The following is a 21,942-nucleotide window of genomic DNA, read 5'->3' as shown; positions in this document are numbered from 1 at the left end:
AAGTAGTCTGCGTTTAATATGGCTTTTGTGTTGTTAACATGTTTAATGTTTTGCATTTTCTTCTATTTAATCTCAAAAAGCTCCTAAAACAGTCAGTGATCACTGTTGACCTCCCTCGGCTTTTATTACCGCTAATCATTTATTTAAGCTCAGTTTTTAAAACCTTAGAATGTAACTGCAGCTCAGCCCATGCAGCAGTATATGAATGACTAACCTCGTATTGTGGATGGATTATCTCAGTTGTTCTCCTGGCTGAAGTTTGGTCCTTTTACAGCATCCTGCCATGCGATTACATTTGTTCCTGACCACCGAGAACACTCACGTTAACTTTTATCGAGTGGGAAAAAAGTTAGCTTGTTTATATTATGCTAACATAGCTGTGTTGCTAGCGGTCACATAGCACATCATTATATACCAGCTAGCCCAACTTCAGTAACCCTACAAACGTCACTGCTGTTTAGCTTTCTGTCTTCATTTATGTTGGAAGTGATAGCAGAGCTGTACGTTTTCATTTGTTTCCAAAACCCGGCAGTCAGGACATGCTATATTGTATTTAGATAGAAGCTAGCGAGCTAACTCCCTGCTAACTTCTAACTCCGTTAAATGTCATAAATTCCGTTTTCATGGATGCCTGGATGTTAAACTCAATTGTTACACCTGGTAGAGCAGAACGCTGATCATTTTATTAAAGATGAAAGACTTTAGACAGTTTTTCAACGCTTAGTAATGCCATAGTTAACGTTTGATATATGGACCTGCAGCAGAGTTTAGGTCCAGACACGGCTAGTGACGTCAGACTGAACAAGGAGACGACTAAGCTCCAGTTACATCAGTGCAAGTAAACAAACAATATATATAAGAAGAGTAAGAAAATAAATATACACTTTAGGACTAGGGATAAAGGGATCAATAACAATTTAAAATTTACAGTTTGATGATTTAAAGTCTCACACACAACCGAAAGGGGAGGAGGGGGCGGCTGCTTCCAAATAGAGCGCATTTCATTCATAATGATGTAAATCCAAGCCCATTATGTATTCATGATTTGAATCCTGGGTTGTGTGAAATCTCAGAAATGCACCCTAGACAAAGTGAATCTGTGAAAGGTGTGTTAGATCATGTTGTGGTGATCCTTGGGTTGAGGGATGGGTGTTCATACTGCAGTGCAAAATTAAAACCAATGGAAGATGGACAAGAAAAGTTCAAAGCCATCAGGTCCTCAGTTTAGAAAAAAGAGAAAAGAAGAGGAGGAGAAACGAGCAAAAGATACAGGTAAGCAGATGTGTCATTGGATAATGGCAGGTCATCCTGAAACAATCAGAATCAAAATACTTTATTAATCCCTAAGGAAATTATGTGGATTACAGTTGCTCCAAGAAGAAATGGTAAAAATAGTAACAGTAACGGACTAAACTCCAAACAATACATTATATTACAGATTTTAATATTAATTAGTCATTGTCAATTGTTGATTTGTTCTGTTCTCATTGTATGACGAATTATGATGGCTGTTTGGTAGCCGTTTGCATACTATGCATACTCTCTCTCTCTCTTCATATGTGTGTGTGTGTGTACAACAGCTTTATGTTAATGTACAAATATGTTTATGTGGTTTCCATGGTTTTTGCATCTTCTTTAAGTGCGCGTCATTCCATCTCGGATTTGGACAAGACTGGTAAGCTCTCAACTTGCTCTCCGTCTGATATGATCAGGGTTTTTTGTGTGTTTTCTTGAGGTTTTGCGACGCTGCGTGTTAAAGGCCTAGCAGCCGTCATTTAGCCAATGTGAGCCACTCTGTAAGAGCAGGTGGGAGGGAACAGCTGCTTCTGTTGTAAACGTGCTTCCGACTTGGAAATTTCCTCGGTCGAGTGGGTTATCTGGCATTTCCCCTCTTGAGTTTTCTAAACACTAATTTTTGTCGATATTTTAAGTTTGTTAGTTGGACAGAGTTAAATTAGATGTCGAAAGTTACTCTTGTCTACTGGTGTTTGTTATTTAAAAGGAATCTGACAAGATGATTCAAATAAAAACAAACGGTCAAAAACTAATATTTGGCTCTCACTTATGCTAGTCTGTTTTTGAATGTAAACAAATCATCCAATCTAACACAATTTCTGATACTTGTTTGCTGAAAGTTTAGGCGATGGTATGAGGGCAGTGTTTAATATAGCGTTATTTAACTATAAGCTATAAGAGACTTAGAGCTTTTTATTGTCATTGTGCAGTTTTTTGCACAGCGAAATTGGGTATAATCTGTTAATGTGGCTTTTGTATTTAGTTGTTGTTGTCCAAACTCACTGTACTGCTACCTAACCAGTGTAGGATTGATGTAGTATTTAAGTTTTCTTTCCCTTTCCCTTTTTCCAAAATAACAATGAGTTGTTGTTGTTTTTTTTGTTTTGTTTTGTTTTCAGTTCATAAACGTATGTGTCTATGTTCCTAATGCAGCTATGAACAATGACCATAGTTGACAGATCTTCAGAAAAGTCTGACCACGAGTCAGCCGGACTCGGACCTGGAGCTGCTGTGTACAACAGTACACCCTCCTCTGAGGACCAGCCCAAGGACCAAGGGGCTGGTCCTCAGAGTACACCCTCCTCTGAGGACCAGCCCAAGGACCAAGGGGCTGGTCCTCAGAGTACACCCTCCTCTGAGGACCAGCCCAAGGACCAAGGTCAGAGCAAAGCCTGGCTTTTTTTCAAAATGTCTTTTTAAGCTGTTTGAAGATTTTTATTGTCAGACAGAATAGTTTTCCAACCAGTTTTAGCAAATATGGAACCACACTTTTTAGCCATTATTTACCCATATTTGTCAGAATTGGTTTTAGTAACGTACAGCTAATCTTTTTGCTTCTGCTTTCACACAAGTTTGACAACTGCTTTTGTGGGTGTTGTGTTGCTGCTTCCCTTCTCCGTTCATTCATCCAGTTATGTAATGCATCCAGCTTTGCATGATCAGTCACTTCAGCTCGTGATGCAATTGCTGTTTTTATATAAAGACCGGCAGCCCAACTTGTTTAGCAGAAACAAAGGAGAAGGCAAATTGTCCTATCTTTCTTCCTGAGGCTGTTTAGGAGTTTTTCACAGTGGCCAGAATCACATTATATAACTGTTAATAGTTGTAGCTATTACTGTGATGTCCTGACATGACTTTGCCATGTGCCAGTGTGTGGTTGTATAAGTAAGGTGGCATTAAATTATCTCCTTTTTAAAATGTATTGAAACAGATTTTTAGTAATAATTGTGGCTCTGTGTGTCAGTGATCAGCAGTGGCGATGGAATTGACTTGCCCCAGAAGGTGCTGTTCTCACCAGATCGGCTCAGCCTAAATTGGGCCCAGGTTCACCTCATTGGTGCAGGCCTCCAGAACATGGGGAACACCTGCTTCCTCAACTCAGCCCTGCAGTGTCTCAGCTACACCCCTCCTTTAGCAAACTACATGCTGACGCGGGAGCACTCCAAAACATGTAAGTTTATTTCACCAACAGTGGTGTTACGCAGTCCTGCGCTGATTCTCACATTGTATCACTCCTTACTCACTCAGTATTTTGTCTCTGTCTCTGCTGCAGGTCATGAGCCAGGGTTCTGTATGATGTGTACCATGCAAAACCACATCATTCAGGTTTTTACCAACTCTGGGAATGTCATTAAGCCCATTGGTGTACTCAATGAGCTTGGGTGTAAGTGGATGACTGTTGTTGCTGTGCTCTGTGCAAAGTGTTTACCTATATTTTAATGATAGGAGGCGCTGTGTGACTGTTTACCTTTTGTAATTTTGGAGGGAAATAATCTGGAGGGATTTTGAATTCTGTTTTTAAATAAGTGTAAACTTGCATTTAACTGTGGTATCCTTTACAATAATTCACCTCCTGCTTTGTTTTTTGGTTCTGTTTTTCCTCGGTCCCCTCACACAGGGATTGCAAACCACTTCCGCTATGGAAGCCAGGAAGATGCTCATGAATTCCTGCGGTGCACAGTGGATGCTATGCAAAGGTCCTGCTTACCTGGAACCAAGTGAGTGTCATTTTACATTGCATGCATTCTAAACAAGTTAAACACACAAAAATATTTTTACTTGGGCTTGACAGTGTTTGCACTTTATTATGTAGTAAGATCCATAATTAGCTACGTAGAGGTAACACCGTGACAGTAGGAGAATATGAAATAAATCCTTTATCCTGTTTTTCAGGAAGTGCAGTTTATACTAGTTCCTTTTAACTATTAATGCTTCAATTGCTGAGAGTATTTTTCAGAAATGCAGATTCCTCAGTCTCTTGCCGGACTGACACCTCAGTTTACATACTAGGCAAGCCACTTGATATAATACCTCATTATTATATCAAGTTTTTTAATGAACTTGACTGCTCCAACACAGAAAGTATTCTTACACTGGGTGTGGTAGCTTGTTTTGGTAACAGGGCTTGAAAAGATCAGAAGCGGCTTAAACGTGTAGTAAAACAGGTGTCTGGGATTATGGCAGAGAGCTGCCAGACTTAGTGTCTAGTATAGATTTCTTCTGAGGCAACAGGGTAAGCAGTGTGAGCAGGAGCACTCAACCCCTCAGGTCATCTCTTATTCACCCTAATGGCATTAGTGCTATTATTGCAGCAGCAAAATTCAGAAAATCCAGGTTTTTCTATGTGTTACTATAGAGCTTCGAAGTCTATGTGCACATTTAACCAAAACTACACGTTTAACAGATGCACTGGGCTGAGTGTTGTGCTTCTTGTTAGACTCCTAAAAATAATTTATTAATTCATTTATTTTTTTAAGAACCTAAAGTGTCAATTCTCATCAAATCAATTCTTCCCGTGTAGCAGCAGATGGCCTCTTAAGTAATTAATCGTGCTCCAATTCCTCCTATTGTCTTTTCTGCTACTTGAATACTGTAAAGTGATTGTCTGGTTCCAAAATGCTAAAAAATAAATGGTCAGTCAGTTAATTGTTGCACTGTCCTTATTAGTTAACTTTTGTGCTTTATCTTTTTATTATAGATTGGACAGGCAAACGCAGGCAACCTCTTTCATCCATCAAGTGTTTGGCGGGTACCTAAGATCCAGAGGTAAGTCACTGTTTTTTAAGGTTTGATTTATTTTTCTTTTATTTGTCTTTTTATGTCTTACAGCTTGTGTGATACTCATAGCACTGATTTCTGTTTCAGTTAAATGTTTAAACTGCAAAGCTGTCTCAGATACATTTGACCCTTTTCTGGATGTCACTCTGGAAATTAAGGTAATTGGACAACATTCAAAGTGACGTTGCTACTATGTATTCTCTGCATTATGGAGTGTGAGGTTTTTCCTCTCTCTCTCTGTTCATATAGACTGCTCCAAATGTCTCCAAAGCTCTGGAGCAGTTTGTCAAGCCAGAACAGCTGGGTGGTGAAAATGCTTATAAATGCACCAAGTAAGTCAAAGAGATGCCAAACCATGATGAGTTTTAGTGTTTAGGTGTGATTTTTGTCAACAAGCTGAATGTTTGTTTCCTTCAGGTGCAACAAAATGGTAACGGCCTCAAAAAGATTTACAATCCATCGCAGCGCCAATGTGCTCACCATCTCACTCAAACGCTTTGCAGACTTCAGTGGAGGCAAAATCACAAAGGCAAATGGCCAATAGTGTCTGCTTAAGTCATAAAGATACATGACAGATGCTTTGTTTTATTATAAAACAGGATATTTGCATGTAATGTTTGAATTTTTTTGTTTGGTGGTCATCAGGATGTGAAGTATTTGGAGCATCTGGATCTGCGGCCCTTCATGTCGCAGTCCCACGGGGAGCCCCAGCTCTACAGGCTGTATGCTGTGCTGGTTCACTCTGGATTGAGTTGTCATACTGGACACTATTTCTGCTATATTAAGGTACTGGCTGTGCCCGAATCTGTTTGAATGCTGCTGTTGCGTAGTACAAACAAACAAACACCATAAACAACACATTTCAGCAGAAAACTACTTTGTATGCATTGAAAGAAAGAAAAAAAAGACCCCTATATAACCATAAGATTCTTCTTTTTAGCTCAAATTCAATTCAGAAACTGAATCTGCTGTGTCACATCTCTCTCATTCTGTCTCACAGGCCAGCAATGAGCAGTGGTTTCAGATGAATGACTCGTCCGTGTCAGTCAGTGACATTAGCACTGTTCTCAACCAGCAGGCCTATGTCCTCTTCTACATCAAGTGAGTAAACATCGGTATTTTTAAACATTCTAGGCTTATTCCTTCAGTAGAACTTTTCCCATCATTATTTAATAATGTAGACATGTTTATTCTCACTTTTCTTGTAGAAAATGTATTATTATAACCTAATGTTATAATGTTGATGCTTTGTCATGGTTAATATTCTTTTTTCCATGTCATCAGGTGCACAGATGTGGGAAAAACTGGGGACTACAGCCACTTGAACCATAACGCTGGCATATCTGGTCAGGCATCTCCCCAGCCGGTGGTGAGCCCAGGCACCATCGCCACCATGCCTCACAACAGTGTTGGCTTCATAGGTCCCCAGCTGCCACCACACATGAACAAGGTACTTCCTCACCTGAGGGTACTGATAATGTTGTTGTTTTTGTTAAACCCAGTGTTTCATGCAAAATACATTTGTACCTTTCAATTGTGTCTGTTTGAAAAGAATGAAATGATATCATATATTCCTTATTGGCCTACATTTGTACAAAATTCCAAATTATATACACAAAGTCATAGAAATCACTGCTCCAATTGGTCATCATGATTTTAATATTCTCTTTTTCCATAACAATGAAATACGCCTTGGACAAATATGACACGTCAATATTTCATTAGTGTTGTCACATCACATCCTGTAAGCATCATCTGTCTGTGTCCTTTCTCTGGAAATTAATATTTCCAGCCAATATAGGCAATCCATCAACATGGCTGGAGAGTTGGTAGTTATATGCAGTCTGTATAAGTGTGGTTAATCCAATGAAGATTTGTAAGGAGATGGCAGTTACTGTGAATTTACAGCAGTTACACAGTGATTAGTAATAAACAGAGCCAGTGAGAGTGAGTGGATATAAGAAAGTCAGTGACTCAGGTGTGTCGATTGGTTCTGTTTGTGAGACTGGAGGAGACGTAGAAATCTTTTGTTTTAAATCTTAGTTAGGAAGATTCCTGTTTGAAAACAAGCACTTTTTGTGAGAAATACAAGAAGTACATCTGCAGAAAGCACACAGTTACATTCTGTCCATCATGTGGACAAAATCGAAAATGTTGAGCATTGAAAAACTGAGAACGTTGGGCAAGTTCAAAATACGTGTTTGTAAGAACGAAAAACCAAATTGTTCCTAAAATAGTTATGGAAAGTCACTGTTGTATGTCTGTGTTCTACATGTTTATCTGATGGAAAATAAAGGTGCTATTGTTTTATTGCAGTTTCTTGACAATTCTGAGTGGATTTACACAGTATGGGTCAAAATGACCCGCAACAAAATCAATGTCACTTTTTTGTTTTTCAACATAATACAAGGGTTAATTTCCAAAACTTCCATATGATCTTCAATTTGTAGCAGATCCACTATCACACAGCAGCTGGAGCAGTTTCAAATGGAGGTCAGTCCACTGCTGCCACCTGTGGCCAAATACCATAGCCCACTACTAGATTAACTTGCTATGATGACATTGAGTAGAGGCTGAGTGGCTGCACTTACCCCTGGTACATCCAAATCTACCCACAAACATGTTGAAAGATGCAATGGCAGCAATGTGGCTTGTCAACACTGAAAACAATCAGTAAGCAAAGACAACAGGGATCACTTTTTTCTGTTTATTTAACATGCACAACATTTGTAGTCGCCTTCTGCACAGGGGAAGTCCACACACACTGTGTGGTACCACTTTCCACAGAAGGTGCATTCAATCTACAAGACTGAATGAGAAAGTCAGGGTCATTGTCTGACTGTTTATTACTAATCACTGTGTAACTGCTGTACATTCACAGTAACTGCCATCTCCTTACAAATGTTTATTAGATTAACCACACTTATACAGACTGTATATAACAACCAACTCTAAAATGTTTGTGCATGAAACGAATTCAGACGTGCTGCAGATGTGTGTCACAAGTTGATCTGGCTGTAGGCTGTGGCACTTGGCCAGTGGTGGCACTGGTTGACTCGAGTCCATGTTAGTGCACACAAAGTAAACTGCTCGCTTTAGTTGTGAAGCAAAAACGCTGAATTCGGAGAAACAAACCGTGTGAGGGGAACGATAACGACAACAAGAGTCTCCCGATCGTTTACTCTTGTTGTCCTGTGAACAACATCGGCATGGTGTTAATTGTTTGCTGTTTTCGCGATCGCGTCGCGCATGAGGATAACCCTAGGTAAACTCGCCACATTTTTAAACATTTTGTTGTTCAACAGCATCAAGACTGACGGAGTGTGTTTGAGATAACCTCACAAGTGTCACAGATGACACATTTGGCGTTTTTTTGCTAGTCTGTAGGTAGCAGCTCCTGAAACGGAAGTCTGCCACACATCTGTTCGACTAACGCCAGTTGATCTAAACGCCAGTAGATCTGGAACACCGGCAGCCTCGCCTCTGTCAGTGCGCCTCAGGGCGGCTGTGGCTACAATTTAGCTTGCCATCACCAGTGTGTGTGAATGGGTGGATGACTGAACGTGTAAAGTGCTTTGGGGTCCTTAGGGACTAAGTAAAGCGCTATACAAATACAGGCCATTTACTTAATGCTGAAATCTAATCTATTGTATTAAATGGGTATGCTTGTAGTTTGGGTAATTTTGTTATGTCAACAAGTTCTGTTTTAAAACTTAATCTCTTGTTAACTGTTCAGATTGCTGAGGTGATTGATGATCGACCTGAGGAAGTGAAACAGATGGAAGTTTTTAGGACCAGCAACAGATGGAAAGCAATTGGAGGTAAATAAGAAGTCACAGAAGTAGGGGGGGATTTGTGCAATATTAAGTTAAGACTGTTGTTTACTATAGTTTTACTTCCTCTCCTAAAAGTGGATCAAAATGATGACACAGAGGAAGGAAATGGAAAAGAACATCAAAATACAGAGGCTGGCTCATTAAGCAGAGGTCTACATGACTCACCCGAGTTGTCTTCAAAGAGAAGAGGACAGGATTCTCCTGTCAAAAAGACCCGGCATGACTCTCCAGACATCTCTCCACCAAAGAGAAGTCGGAAGTACTCTCCGGATGTCTCTCCTCACAGGACAAGACGTCACGACTCTCCTGATGTCTCTCCTCCCAGGAGAAGACGTCATGACTCTCCAGATGTCTCTCCTCCCAGGACTAGACCTCACGACTCTCCAGATGTCTCTCCTCCCAGGAGAAGACGTCATGACTCTCCAGATGTCTCTCCTCCCAGGACTAGACCTCATGACTCTCCAGATGTCTCTCCTCCCAGGACTAGACCTCACGACTCTCCAGATGTCTCTCCTCCCAGGACTAGACCTCACGACTCTCCAGATGTCTCTCCTCCCAAGAGAAGACGTCACGACTCTCCTGTTGTCTCTCCTCCCAAGAGAAGACGTCATGACTCTCCAGATGTCTCTCCTCACAGGACTAGACCTCACGACTCTCCAGATGTCTCTCCTCCCAGGAGAAGACGTCACGACTCTCCTGATGTCTCTCCTCACAGGACTAGACCTCACGACTCTCCAGATGTCTCTCCTCCCAGGAGAAGACGTCATGACTCTCCAGATGTCTCTCCTCCCAGGACTAGACATCACAACTCTCCAGATGTCTCTCCTCCCAAGAGAAGACGTCATGACTCTCCAGATGTCTCTCCTCCCAGGACTAGACATCACAACTCTCCAGATGTCTCTCCTCCCAAGAGAAGACGTCACGACTCTCCAGATGTCTCTCCTCCCAGGAGAAGACGCCATGACTCCCCAGGCTTGTCACCACCAAGACAGTGTTCAGGAAAGTCAGAAAAAATGCAAAGTAAAGGTCAGTGATCCATTTAAATTGTAAAGTGGAATCTGGTGTGGCATATGAATAAAAGTAAAAAGCAGAGACCCATTTAACATGAGTTTTGAATTGAAATTTATTTTAAAGACATAGCTTGATCTAATAATAAATCATTAATTTTTGTCCAAAAGGCATTACAAAATGAAAATTAACAAATTAACTGTGTCTTTGTCAGATTCAGCCTCCAACAAAAGCAAGCTCAGCTCATCCTTGTTAAGTAAAAAACGCTCACCGGATCCTCATCGGTCAGCGGTGGCTAAGAAGGGTCAGAATAGACATGATTCAGACTCGGATCCGTCTCCCCCGAGGAAAAGGCCCCTGAAGGGAAACGCCTCAGACTCCGACCAATCTCCCCCAAGGAGGCCCTCAAAAACTAAACGGGGCTCAGACTCTGACCAGTCTCCACCCAGGGGGCAGCCACCGAGTGGAAGGGACTCGGATGGAGATTTGTCACCACCTCGTAGGCCAGGCCAGTCACAGGTAAGCAGACTGTGTTGGAACAAAGATTAATGTCAAATCTGATTTCACTCAAATGTTATATTTTTCAATTGTCTTTTTTTTTTTATAACCAGGGCCAAAGGATGCTATCTGGTGGAAAGGCAGGCCTGGTTTCTGTGGACATTTTAAGGAAAGAGCAAAAGGAGAACAGACGCAGAGAAAAACACAATCAGCCACTTGAAGGTTTCATCAACTTTTCTCTCTTAAGATTTTTTTACACCCATTGATTGAAGAGCTTCATACAGCTTTGCATCTCATTTCAGCTTATCATCTATATTGTCGTATTTTATTTAGTCCTAAAATTAAATAATGAAGTTTCTACATACTTACCCATTCATCCCCTTTGACCAGATGAATCGCGTAAGGCTCAGACGATTTTCAGAGACAAAAGTGGCAAAAGGAGGGATCTGGATTCAGAGAGAAATGAACAGAAAAAGAAAGCTGGTGAAAAAGCGGCAACAGACGAGAAATACGCTCAGTGGGGAAAACGGTAAATGTGCATGATCATTTCAAATATCACAGTTTATGTGATTATATCCACATAAAAAATTATAAAAGTGGTTCAATGGTTTATGTTAAAATGTATGTATAGGTTGGCACAGATCCAGATGCATCACCAGAAACTTAAGGAAGCGCTGCGCGAAGCCCTTAAGCCACTTGGGGATCTTGACCGCATGTTGAGAGAACAGGAAAGAGAAGGCGATCCTATGGCTGCAATGCGCAGGCGTAAAAAGGACCGTGGCACAAAAACACAAGATATTTAACTCAAAGAGAAGAGGACAGGATTCTCCTGTCAAAAAGACCCGGCATGACTCTCCAGACATCTCTCCACCAAAGAGAAGTCGGAAGTACTCTCCGGATGTCTCTCCTCACAGGACAAGACGTCACGACTCTCCTGATGTCTCTCCTCCCAGGACTAGACCTCACGACTCTCCAGATGTCTCTCCTCCCAGGAGAAGACGTCATGACTCTCCAGATGTCTCTCCTCCCAGGACTAGACCTCATGACTCTCCAGATGTCTCTCCTCCCAGGAGAAGACGTCATGACTCTCCAGATGTCTCTCCTCCCAGGACTAGACCTCACGACTCTCCAGATGTCTCTCCTCCCAGGAGAAGACGTCATGACTCTCCAGATGTCTCTCCTCCCAGGACTAGACCTCACGACTCTCCAGATGTCTCTCCTCCCAGGAGAAGACGTCATGACTCTCCAGATGTCTCTCCTCCCAGGACTAGACCTCATGACTCTCCAGATGTCTCTCCTCCCAAGAGAAGACGTCACGACTCTCCTGTTGTCTCTCCTCCCAAGAGAAGACGTCATGACTCTCCAGATGTCTCTCCTCACAGGACTAGACCTCACGACTCTCCAGATGTCTCTCCTCCCAGGAGAAGACGTCACGACTCTCCTGATGTCTCTCCTCACAGGACTAGACCTCACGACTCTCCAGATGTCTCTCCTCCCAGGAGAAGACGTCATGACTCTCCAGATGTCTCTCCTCCCAGGAGAAGACATCACAACTCTCCAGATGTCTCTCCTCCCAAGAGAAGACGTCACGACTCTCCTGATGTCTCTCCTCCCAGGAGAAGACGTCATGACTCTCCAGATGTCTCTCCTCCCAGGAGAAGACGCCATGACTCCCCAGGCTTGTCACCACCAAGACAGTGTTCAGGAAAGTCAGAAAAAATGCAAAGTAAAGGTGAGTGATCCATTTAAATTGTAAAGTGGAATCTGGTGTGGCATATGAATAAAAGTAAAAAGCAGAGACCCATTTAACATGAGTTTTGAATTGAAATTTATTTTAAAGACATAGCTTGATCTAATACTAAATCTTTAATTTTTGTCCAAAAGGCATTACAAAATGAAAATTAACAAATTAACTGTGTCTTTGTCAGATTCAGCCTCCAACAAAAGCAAGCTCAGCTCATCCTTGTTAAGTAAAAAACGCTCACCGGATCCTCATCGGTCAGCGGTGGCTAAGAAGGGTCAGAATAGACATGATTCAGACTCGGATCCGTCTCCCCCGAGGAAAAGGCCCCTGAAGGGAAACGCCTCAGACTCCGACCAATCTCCCCCAAGGAGGCCCTCAAAAACTAAACGGGGCTCAGACTCTGACCAGTCTCCACCCAGGGGGCAGCCACCGAGTGGAAGGGACTCGGATGGAGATTTGTCACCACCTCGTAGGCCAGGCCAGTCACAGGTAAGCAGACTGTGTTGGAACAAAGATTAATGTCAAATCTGATTTCACTCAAATGTTATATTTTTCAATTGTCTTTTTTTTTTTTATAACCAGGGCCAAAGGATGCTATCTGGTGGAAAGGCAGGCCTGGTTTCTGTGGACATTTTAAGGAAAGAGCAAAAGGAGAACAGACGCAGAGAAAAACACAATCAGCCACTTGAAGGTTTCATCAACTTTTCTCTCTTAAGATTTTTTTACACCCATTGATTGAAGAGCTTCATACAGCTTTGCATCTCATTTCAGCTTATCATCTATATTGTCGTATTTTATTTAGTCCTAAAATTAAATAATGAAGTTTCTACATACTTACCCATTCATCCCCTTTGACCAGATGAATCGCGTAAGGCTCAGACGATTTTCAGAGACAAAAGTGGCAAAAGGAGGGATCTGGATTCAGAGAGAAATGAACAGAAAAAGAAAGCTGGTGAAAAAGCGGCAAGAGACGAGAAATACGCTCAGTGGGGAAAAGGGTAAATGTGCATGATCATTTCAAATATCACAGTTTATGTGATTATATCCACATAAAAAATTATAAAAGTGGTTCAATGGTTTATGTTAAAATGTATGTATAGGTTGGCACAGATCCAGATGCATCAGCAGAAACTTAAGGAAGCGCTGCGCGAAGCCCTTAAGCCACTTGAGGATCTTGACCGCATGTTGAGAGAACAGGAAAGAGAAGGCGATCCTATGGCTGCAATGCGCAGGCGTAAAAAGGACCGTGGCACAAAAACACAAGATATTTAACTCAAAGAGAAGAGGACAGGATTCTCCTGTCAAAAAGACCCGGCATGACTCTCCAGACATCTCTCCACCAAAGAGAAGTCGGAAGTACTCTCCGGATGTCTCTCCTCACAGGACAAGACGTCACGACTCTCCTGATGTCTCTCCTCCCAGGAGAAGACCTCACGACTCTCCAGATGTCTCTCCTCCCAGGAGAAGACGTCATGACTCTCCAGATGTCTCTCCTCCCAGGACTAGACCTCACGACTCTCCAGATGTCTCTCCTCCCAGGAGAAGACGTCATGACTCTCCTGATGTCTCTCCTCCCAGGACTAGACCTCACGACTCTCCAGATGTCTCTCCTCCCAGGAGAAGACGTCATGACTCTCCAGATGTCTCTCCTCCCAGGACTAGACCTCACGACTCTCCAGATGTCTCTCCTCCCAGGAGAAGACGTCATGACTCTCCAGATGTCTCTCCTCCCAGGACTAGACCTCACGACTCTCCAGATGTCTCTCCTCACAGGACTAGACCTCACGACTCTCCAGATGTCTCTCCTCCCAGGAGAAGACGTCACGACTCTCCTGATGTCTCTCCTCACAGGACTAGACCTCACGACTCTCCAGATGTCTCTCCTCCCAGGAGAAGACGTCATGACTCTCCAGATGTCTCTCCTCCCAGGACTAGACATCACAACTCTCCAGATGTCTCTCCTCCCAAGAGAAGACGTCACGACTCTCCTGATGTCTCTCCTCCCAGGAGAAGACGTCATGACTCTCCAGATGTCTCTCCTCCCAAGAGAAGACGTCACGACTCTCCAGATGTCTCTCCTCCCAGGAGAAGACGCCATGACTCCCCAGACTTGTCACCACCAAGACAGTGTTCAGGAAAGTCAGAAAAAATGCAAAGTAAAGGTCAGTGATCCATTTAAATTGTAAAGTGGAATCTGGTGTGGCATATGAATAAAAGTAAAAAGCAGAGACCCATTTAACATGAGTTTTGAATTGAAATTTATTTTAAAGACATAGCTTGATCTAATAATAAATCTTTAATTTTTGTTCAAAAGGCATTACAAAATGAAAATTAACAAATTAACTGTGTCTTTGTCAGATTCAGCCTCCAACAAAAGCAAGCTCAGCTCATCCTTGTTAAGTAAAAAACGCTCACCGGATCCTCATCGGTCAGCGGTGGCTAAGAAGGGTCAGAATAGACATGATTCAGACTCGGATCCGTCTCCCCCGAGGAAAAGGCCCCTGAAGGGAAACGCCTCAGACTCCGACCAATCTCCCCCAAGGAGGCCCTCAAAAACTAAACGGGGCTCAGACTCTGACCAGTCTCCACCCAGGGGGCAGCCACCGAGTGGAAGGGACTCGGATGGAGATTTGTCACCACCTCGTAGGCCAGGCCAGTCACAGGTAAGCAGACTGTGTTGGAACAAAGATTAATGTCAAATCCGATTTCACTCAAATGTTATATTTTTCAATTGTCTTTTTTTTTTTTATAACCAGGGCCAAAGGATGCTATCTGGTGGAAAGGCAGGCCTGGTTTCTGTGGACATTTTAAGGAAAGAGCAAAAGGAGAACAGACGCAGAGAAAAACACAATCAGCCACTTGAAGGTTTCATCAACTTTTCTCTCTTAAGATTTTTTTACACCCATTGATTGAAGAGCTTCATACAGCTTTGCATCTCATTTCAGCTTATCATCTATATTGTCGTATTTTATTTAGTCCTAAAATTAAATAATGAAGTTTCTACATACTTACCCATTCATCCCCTTTGACCAGATGAATCGCGTAAGGCTCAGACGATTTTCAGAGACAAAAGTGGCAAAAGGAGGGATCTGAATTCAGAGAGAAATGAACAGAAAAAGAAAGCTGGTGAAAAAGCGGCAAGAGACGAGAAATACGCTCAGTGGGGAAAACGGTAAATGTGCATGATCATTTCAAATATCACAGTTTATGTGATTATATCCACATAAAAAATTATAAAAGTGGTTCAATGGTTTATGTTAAAATGTATGTATAGGTTGGCACAGATCCAGATGCATCAGCAGAAACTTAAGGAAGCGCTGCGCGAAGCCCTTAAGCCACTTGAGGATCTTGACCGCATGTTGAGAGAACAGGAAAGAGAAGGCGATCCTATGGCTGCAATGCGCAGGCGTAAAAAGGACCGTGGCACAAAAACACAAGATATTTAACTCAAAGAGAAGAGGACAGGATTCTCCTGTCAAAAAGACCCGGCATGACTCTCCAGACATCTCTCCACCAAAGAGAAGTCGGAAGTACTCTCCGGATGTCTCTCCTCACAGGACAAGACGTCACGACTCTCCTGATGTCTCTCCTCCCAGGACTAGACCTCACGACTCTCCAGATGTCTCTCCTCCCAGGAGAAGACGTCATGACTCTCCAGATGTCTCTCCTCCCAGGACTAGACCTCACGACTCTCCAGATGTCTCTCCTCCCAGGAGAAGACGTCATGACTCTCCTGATGTCTCTCCTCCCAGGACTAGACCTCACGACTCTCCAGATGTCTCTCCTCCCAGGAGAAGACGTCATGACTCTCCAGATGTCTCTCCTCCCAGGACTAGACCTCACGACTCTCCAGATGTCTCTCCTCCCAGGAGAAGACGTCATGACTCTCCAGATGTCTCTCCTCCCAGGACTAGACCTCATGACTCTCCAGATGTCTCTCCTCCCAAGAGAAGACGTCACGACTCTCCAGTTGTCTCTCCTCCCAAGAGAAGACGTCATGACTCTCCAGATGTCTCTCCTCACAGGACTAGACCTCACGACTCTCCAGATGTCTCTCCTCCCAGGAGAAGACGTCACGACTCTCCTGATGTCTCTCCTCACAGGACTAGACCTCACGACTCTCCAGATGTCTCTCCTCCCAGGAGAAGACGTCATGACTCTCCAGATGTCTCTCCTCCCAGGACTAGACATCACAACTCTCCAGATGTCTCTCCTCCCAGGAGAAGACGTCACGACTCTCCTGATGTCTCTCCTCCCAGGAGAAGACGTCATGACTCTCCAGATGTCTCTCCTCCCAAGAGAAGACGTCACGACTCTCCAGATGTCTCTCCTCCCAGGAGAAGACGCCATGACTCCCCAGACTTGTCACCACCAAGACAGTGTTCAGGAAAGTCAGAAAAAATGCAAAGTAAAGGTCAGTGATCCATTTAAATTGTAAAGTGGAATCTGGTGTGGCATATGAATAAAAGTAAAAAGCAGAGACCCATTTAACATGAGTTTTGAATTGAAATTTATTTTAAAGACATAGCTTGATCTAATAATAAATCTTTAATTTTTGTCCAAAAGGCATTACAAATTGAAAATTAACAAATTAACTGTGTCTTTGTCAGATTCAGCCTCCAACAAAAGCAAGCTCAGCTCATCCTTGTTAAGTAAAAAACGCTCACCGGATCCTCATCGGTCAGCGGTGGCTAAGAAGGGTCAGAATAGACATGATTCAGACTCGGATCCGTCTCCCCCGAGGAAAAGGCCCCTGAAGGGAAACGCCTCAGACTCCGACCAATCTCCCCCAAGGAGGCCCTCAAAAACTAAACGGGGCTCAGACTCTGACCAGTCTCCACCCAGGGGGCAGCCACCGAGTGGAAGGGACTCGGATGGAGATTTGTCACCACCTCGTAGGCCAGGCCAGTCACAGGTAAGCAGACTGTGTTGGAACAAAGATTAATGTCAAATCTGATTTCACTCAAATGTTATATTTTTCAATTGTCTTTTTTTTTTTTATAACCAGGGCCAAAGGATGCTATCTGGTGGAAAGGCAGGCCTGGTTTCTGTGGACATTTTAAGGAAAGAGCAAAAGGAGAACAGACGCAGAGAAAAACACAATCAGCCACTTGAAGGTTTCATCAACTTTTCTCTCTTAAGATTTTTTTACACCCATTGATTGAAGAGCTTCATACAGCTTTGCATCTCATTTCAGCTTATCATCTATATTGTCGTATTTTATTTAGTCCTAAAATTAAATAATGAAGTTTCTACATACTTACCCATTCATCCCCTTTGACCAGATGAATCGCGTAAGGCTCAGACGATTTTCAGAGACAAAAGTGGCAAAAGGAGGGATCTGAATTCAGAGAGAAATGAACAGAAAAAGAAAGCTGGTGAAAAAGCGGCAAGAGACGAGAAATACGCTCAGTGGGGAAAAGGGTAAATGTGCATGATCATTTCAAATATCACAGTTTATGTGATTATATCCACATAAAAAATTATAAAAGTGGTTCAATGGTTTATGTTAAAATGTATGTATAGGTTGGCACAGATCCAGATGCATCACCAGAAACTTAAGGAAGCGCTGCGCGAAGCCCTTAAGCCACTTGAGGATCTTGACCGCATGTTGAGAGAACAGGAAAGAGAAGGCGATCCTATGGCTGCAATGCGCAGGCGTAAAAAGGACCGTGGCACAAAAACACAAGATATTTAACATTACATATGTTTTATTTTATTTATGACTTTATTTTATTTCACCAGGTCAATCCTTGTAAGAAGCTTTTAAATAGCAGCAGTTTTGCTTTTGCTACTGTTTGTATTTTTATTTATTTGTATGTTTGTTTTGATTTTTGTAGAGAAACCTCGATATAAAGGCCCTGCTCCACCTCCAAACCGGTTCAATATTCCACCGGGGTACCGCTGGGACGGAGTTGACAGGTAGAGTTTGTGCATCGGTGACAGAGGAAAACTGTTGAGGACAGAACTGTAGTTTAATATTGAATGTTTTTAATACACACATCAGTTTGTCATTTTGCACATTAATGGTAAAGAAATTGTGATCATTTTTTTCCACGTCTATATTAAATTTGCGCCTAATTGAATGGATTGTCTTTGGCCTTTTAGCTTGTCGTATCATAATTAATAGGGTTATTTTATTTGTGTCTTGCAGGTCAAATGGTTTTGAACAGAAACGCTACCAGAGGATGGCAGATAAAAAGGCTGTGCAGGAAGCGGCCTATAAATGGAGTGTGGAGGATATGTAAAGGCTTTCAGAAAATGATGAATCTGGAGCAGAGCTAAAGAGCACACCTTCTCAACCTTTATGTATAATTGTTATGCTGTTAGAACAACAAGACTAGATGCATCTACGCAGCAAAAGTTCTTTTTTAAATAAACTACATAGAAGAATTTGTTTCACCTTTCCAAACCCTTTTGATACTGTACCATGTGTATCAGATGGAACTGTACAGAAAAATGAAGTGAAGCATGTTCACAATTTTTGTAAGAAGTTATTCACCGTGGAGCAGAAGCTGTTGTGGTTTCAGTGTTTTATTAAAGAATGTTTTTGTAATGCATTGTCCCAAGAGTGTTCAGGCACCTGTAACTTGGATAGCATTTGACATTCAGTCTTTTTAGATCATTTTATACACTTACCACCCATTTTATTAGGCAACAGTAACTCAAATAACCGCTTGTTACAACCAACATATTTTGGTCCTGGACATAGAAATAGAGACATGTCCCTCATGACTCCAAATGAAACGTAGTGCACAGCAACCAAATGCTGAAAGAGAGTGTCCACAGCTGACTGTCGATGGTATGGTATAGCTGTGAGGCGTTTGTGTACAAGATAAATGCACATTTGAGAGTTCTGTGGTGTAGCTAAAAAAGACTGGCCTACAGAGATGTGAAAAAAGCGGCATTCAAATAAGTCATTCCTTGCCATATTAATCAGGGAGTACATACACTGACAGGATGCTGTGACTCTCACAGTGAGGGAATCAGGTTGGGCTCTAATATTTTTTCTAGCAATGTCCGATTCAGTCTAACATCTGTAAAAGTTTTAAGGCACTTTCCACCAGCACTGTCAAAAAGAATTATGGAAGAATGATTTATAGAATCAAGGAATCGGTGTCCTGGTTGCACATGCTGGACCAATGGCTTAATAACACAACAATGCTATTGCCTTTAATCTGTCACTATCTATGCTATTGATTATGGTGTAATTATATAAAATTATTATTTTTTTTTAAAAAGTGACAGTATTGTGCAATGAATAAAAAGTTTTATTTATAAACTTTTTATTTTTATAAAAAGTATTATTTATTATTATAATAAACCTTACTTCATATAAACTACACAAAGTGTTCTCTAAGTACGGAGACATCCAGCGGCTCCGGCTGGTCCGGGACATTGTCACGGGTTTCTCCAAAAGATATGCCTTCATTGAGTACAAAGAGGAGCGATCTGTGGTCGGGACAGCTAACAAGCTGGTGGTCGACCAGCATGAAGTGTTCGTGGATTTTGAGCAAGAGAGGACTCTTAAAGGATGGGTGCCGCGGCGGCTCGGCGGCGGGCTTGGAGGGAAAAAGGAATCCGGACAGCTGCGGTTCGGCGGCAGGGACAGGCCTTTCCGTAAACCCATCAATCTCGGGGTAGACCCGGTGCAGGAACGAGGTGGTGGTGGTGGTGGTGGAGGGAGGGAGTGGGACAGACCAAGCGGGAGAGCCAGAGACGATCGGGACCGACACAGAACAGCAGAGTGGGGCAACAGAGGAAGGAGAGATGACCGGGACAGAGGCCGAGAGTGGGATGACCGCAGGCACGGAGACAGGAGCAGGCACCGGGACCGGAGATGAAGCATGTGGCTGCACTTCAGCGGTACTGCAAGACTGACGGATGGTTCAAAGCACAGCTGAAGGCTTTCAAAGGAGGACAGTGAATGAGTGTGTGACTTGGATAACTGTTTGTGTGAAAGGTTACTTTTTTGTATGCTGATATTCTTCAGATTGTACTGTATGGTAATCAGGACTCTGCCTGTGGCTGTCATATTCAGTTCTTCTCAGGGAAGTCTCAGGAATGACAAAGTAGGGTTGTTGTGATGCATTGAGTTTTTCCTTTCCAGTCACCTTTCTCACTCACTATGTATTAATAGACCTCTCTGCATTGAATCATATCTGTTATTAACCTCTGTCTCTCTTCCACAGCATGTCTTTATCCTGTCTTCCTTCTCTCACCCCAACCGGTCGCAGCAGATGGCCCCGCCCCTCCCTGAGCCTGGTTCTGCCGGAGGTTTCTTCCTGTTAAAAGGGAGTTTTTCCTTCCCACTGTCGCCAAAGTGCTTGCTCATAGGGGTCATATGATTGTTGGGTTTTTCTCTATGAAGCGCCTTGAGGCGACTTTTGTTGTGATTTGGCGCTATATAAATAAAATTGAATTGAATTGAATTGAAATTGTGTTTTGTTGGGGTTTTTTTTTTTTTACAAGTCTTTATTCTAGCGAAAAAATTACAATACGGGTGGTGTCCAGCCAAATGAGGCTTACATCCCGGATGTCAAACATGAGCGCCAGCAGCCAGAATCACTGCTTAAGAGTCCAATTGGATTGCTTTGGGAAATCGGAACTGTACTTTTATACAGTTATCATAAATATTATTACCCCACATATACAATTCAAATTTTATTTCTTGCAATTTAAGTCCCAACAGACTTTTTTCCCCATTTACTACAGAATGTTGTTTATCATGTAGATAAACTGAGACAAACAAAACTGCATTTCTTTTTCTGATATTAAGATATTCCAGGGATTAAATGCATAGTTAAACTTCTTTTCACTGACAGAAAGGGAAGTTTCGCTGGTCCGGCCCACTCAAGGTCAAAGGCTATATGTGACTCACAATGTAAAATGAGTTTGCAGTTTTGTTTTGTTTTTAAAAAAGCATAAGTTTAAGAGCACATTGTCAGCCCCATTTCTTTAAAAAAAAAAAGTAAATCAGATTATATCATAAACAATAAAATTCGTCATTGTTTTGAAATCTAAGGTGTTACTGTTTGTCAAAGTGTTGCAACATGTTTAAGATTTCCCAAGTTGGGTAGTTTTCCAGTGTAGCCTCATGTGACCCCTGTTTTCAGAGTTGGTAATGATGTGTTGTGCAAGATTTATACTTGAGGGAAGAAAACTCAGTATTCAAACACATTTACTCCTTTTTCCATATACATGCAACTCAGGAATTTGAATCAAATGCTTACTCAAATCAAATCAAAATCAAATCAAATCACTTTTATTGTCACATCACATGTGCAGGCACACTGGCACAGCACATGCGAGTGAAATTCTTGTGTGCGAGCCCCACAAGCAACAGAGATGTGCAAACACAACAACACAAACGAGCAAAATACAAGAATGGCCAACCTGAAACTAATAAATATATGTACAATATATAATAGTGTATGCATTTCTGGATGTGTATACTAAATATTTTCCTACGTGTGTGTGTGTGTGTGTGTGTGTGTGTGTGTGTGTGTGTGTACACATTTTTACAAATTAAATAGTAAAAAAATAAAATAAAATAATAATAATAATAATAATAATAATAATAAAATATATAAAATATACAGAGTTGAATATGTGCAAAACAAGTGGCATTTATATACAGTGTGGAGTGCATAATGTTGAAGTTCCAGTAGTGAAGCTGAGGTGTCTATGACGTGTTCAGCAGTCTGATGGCCTGGTGGAAGAAGCTGTCTCTCAGTCTGCTGGTACGGGACCGGATGCTGCAGAACCTCCTTCCTGATGGAA

The 21,942-nt window shown here is 42.2% G+C and overlaps 2 protein-coding genes across 2 annotated transcripts; both read left to right on the top strand.

Moving 5' to 3' along the window:
* Positions 1–1,249: 1,249 nt before the first annotated feature.
* Positions 1,250–18,719, top strand: LOC113030935 (BUD13 homolog). Its single transcript, XM_026182741.1, has 22 exons — positions 1,250–1,272; positions 1,641–1,675; positions 2,449–2,674; positions 3,260–3,466; positions 3,569–3,679; positions 3,914–4,013; positions 4,994–5,061; positions 5,161–5,231; positions 5,323–5,405; positions 5,491–5,602; positions 5,719–5,859; positions 6,074–6,174; positions 6,358–6,523; positions 8,810–8,894; positions 8,985–9,303; positions 9,352–9,935; positions 10,132–10,436; positions 10,529–10,637; positions 10,806–10,944; positions 11,047–11,210; positions 18,000–18,081; positions 18,314–18,719. The coding sequence occupies exons 3-22, from the start codon at positions 2,458–2,460 to the stop codon at positions 18,405–18,407; spliced, it is 3,258 nt and encodes a 1,085-aa protein (XP_026038526.1). The 5' UTR covers positions 1,250–1,272; positions 1,641–1,675; positions 2,449–2,457; the 3' UTR covers positions 18,408–18,719.
* Positions 18,720–18,900: 181 nt separating this feature from the next.
* Positions 18,901–20,018, top strand: LOC113030933 (U11/U12 small nuclear ribonucleoprotein 35 kDa protein-like). The gene is made up of 2 exons (XM_026182740.1): positions 18,901–18,961; positions 19,462–20,018. Exons 1-2 carry the CDS (start codon positions 18,901–18,903, stop codon positions 20,001–20,003), a joined length of 603 nt encoding a protein of 200 aa, XP_026038525.1. The 3' UTR covers positions 20,004–20,018.
* Positions 20,019–21,942: the final 1,924 nt, after the last annotated feature.

Source organism: Astatotilapia calliptera, chromosome 10 (assembly GCF_900246225.1).
Source record: "Astatotilapia calliptera chromosome 10, fAstCal1.2, whole genome shotgun sequence".
NCBI lineage: Eukaryota > Metazoa > Chordata > Actinopteri > Cichliformes > Cichlidae > Astatotilapia > Astatotilapia calliptera.
The sequence above is the reverse complement of the archived record's forward strand: the minus strand, read 5'-3'. Positions and strand labels throughout refer to the sequence as shown.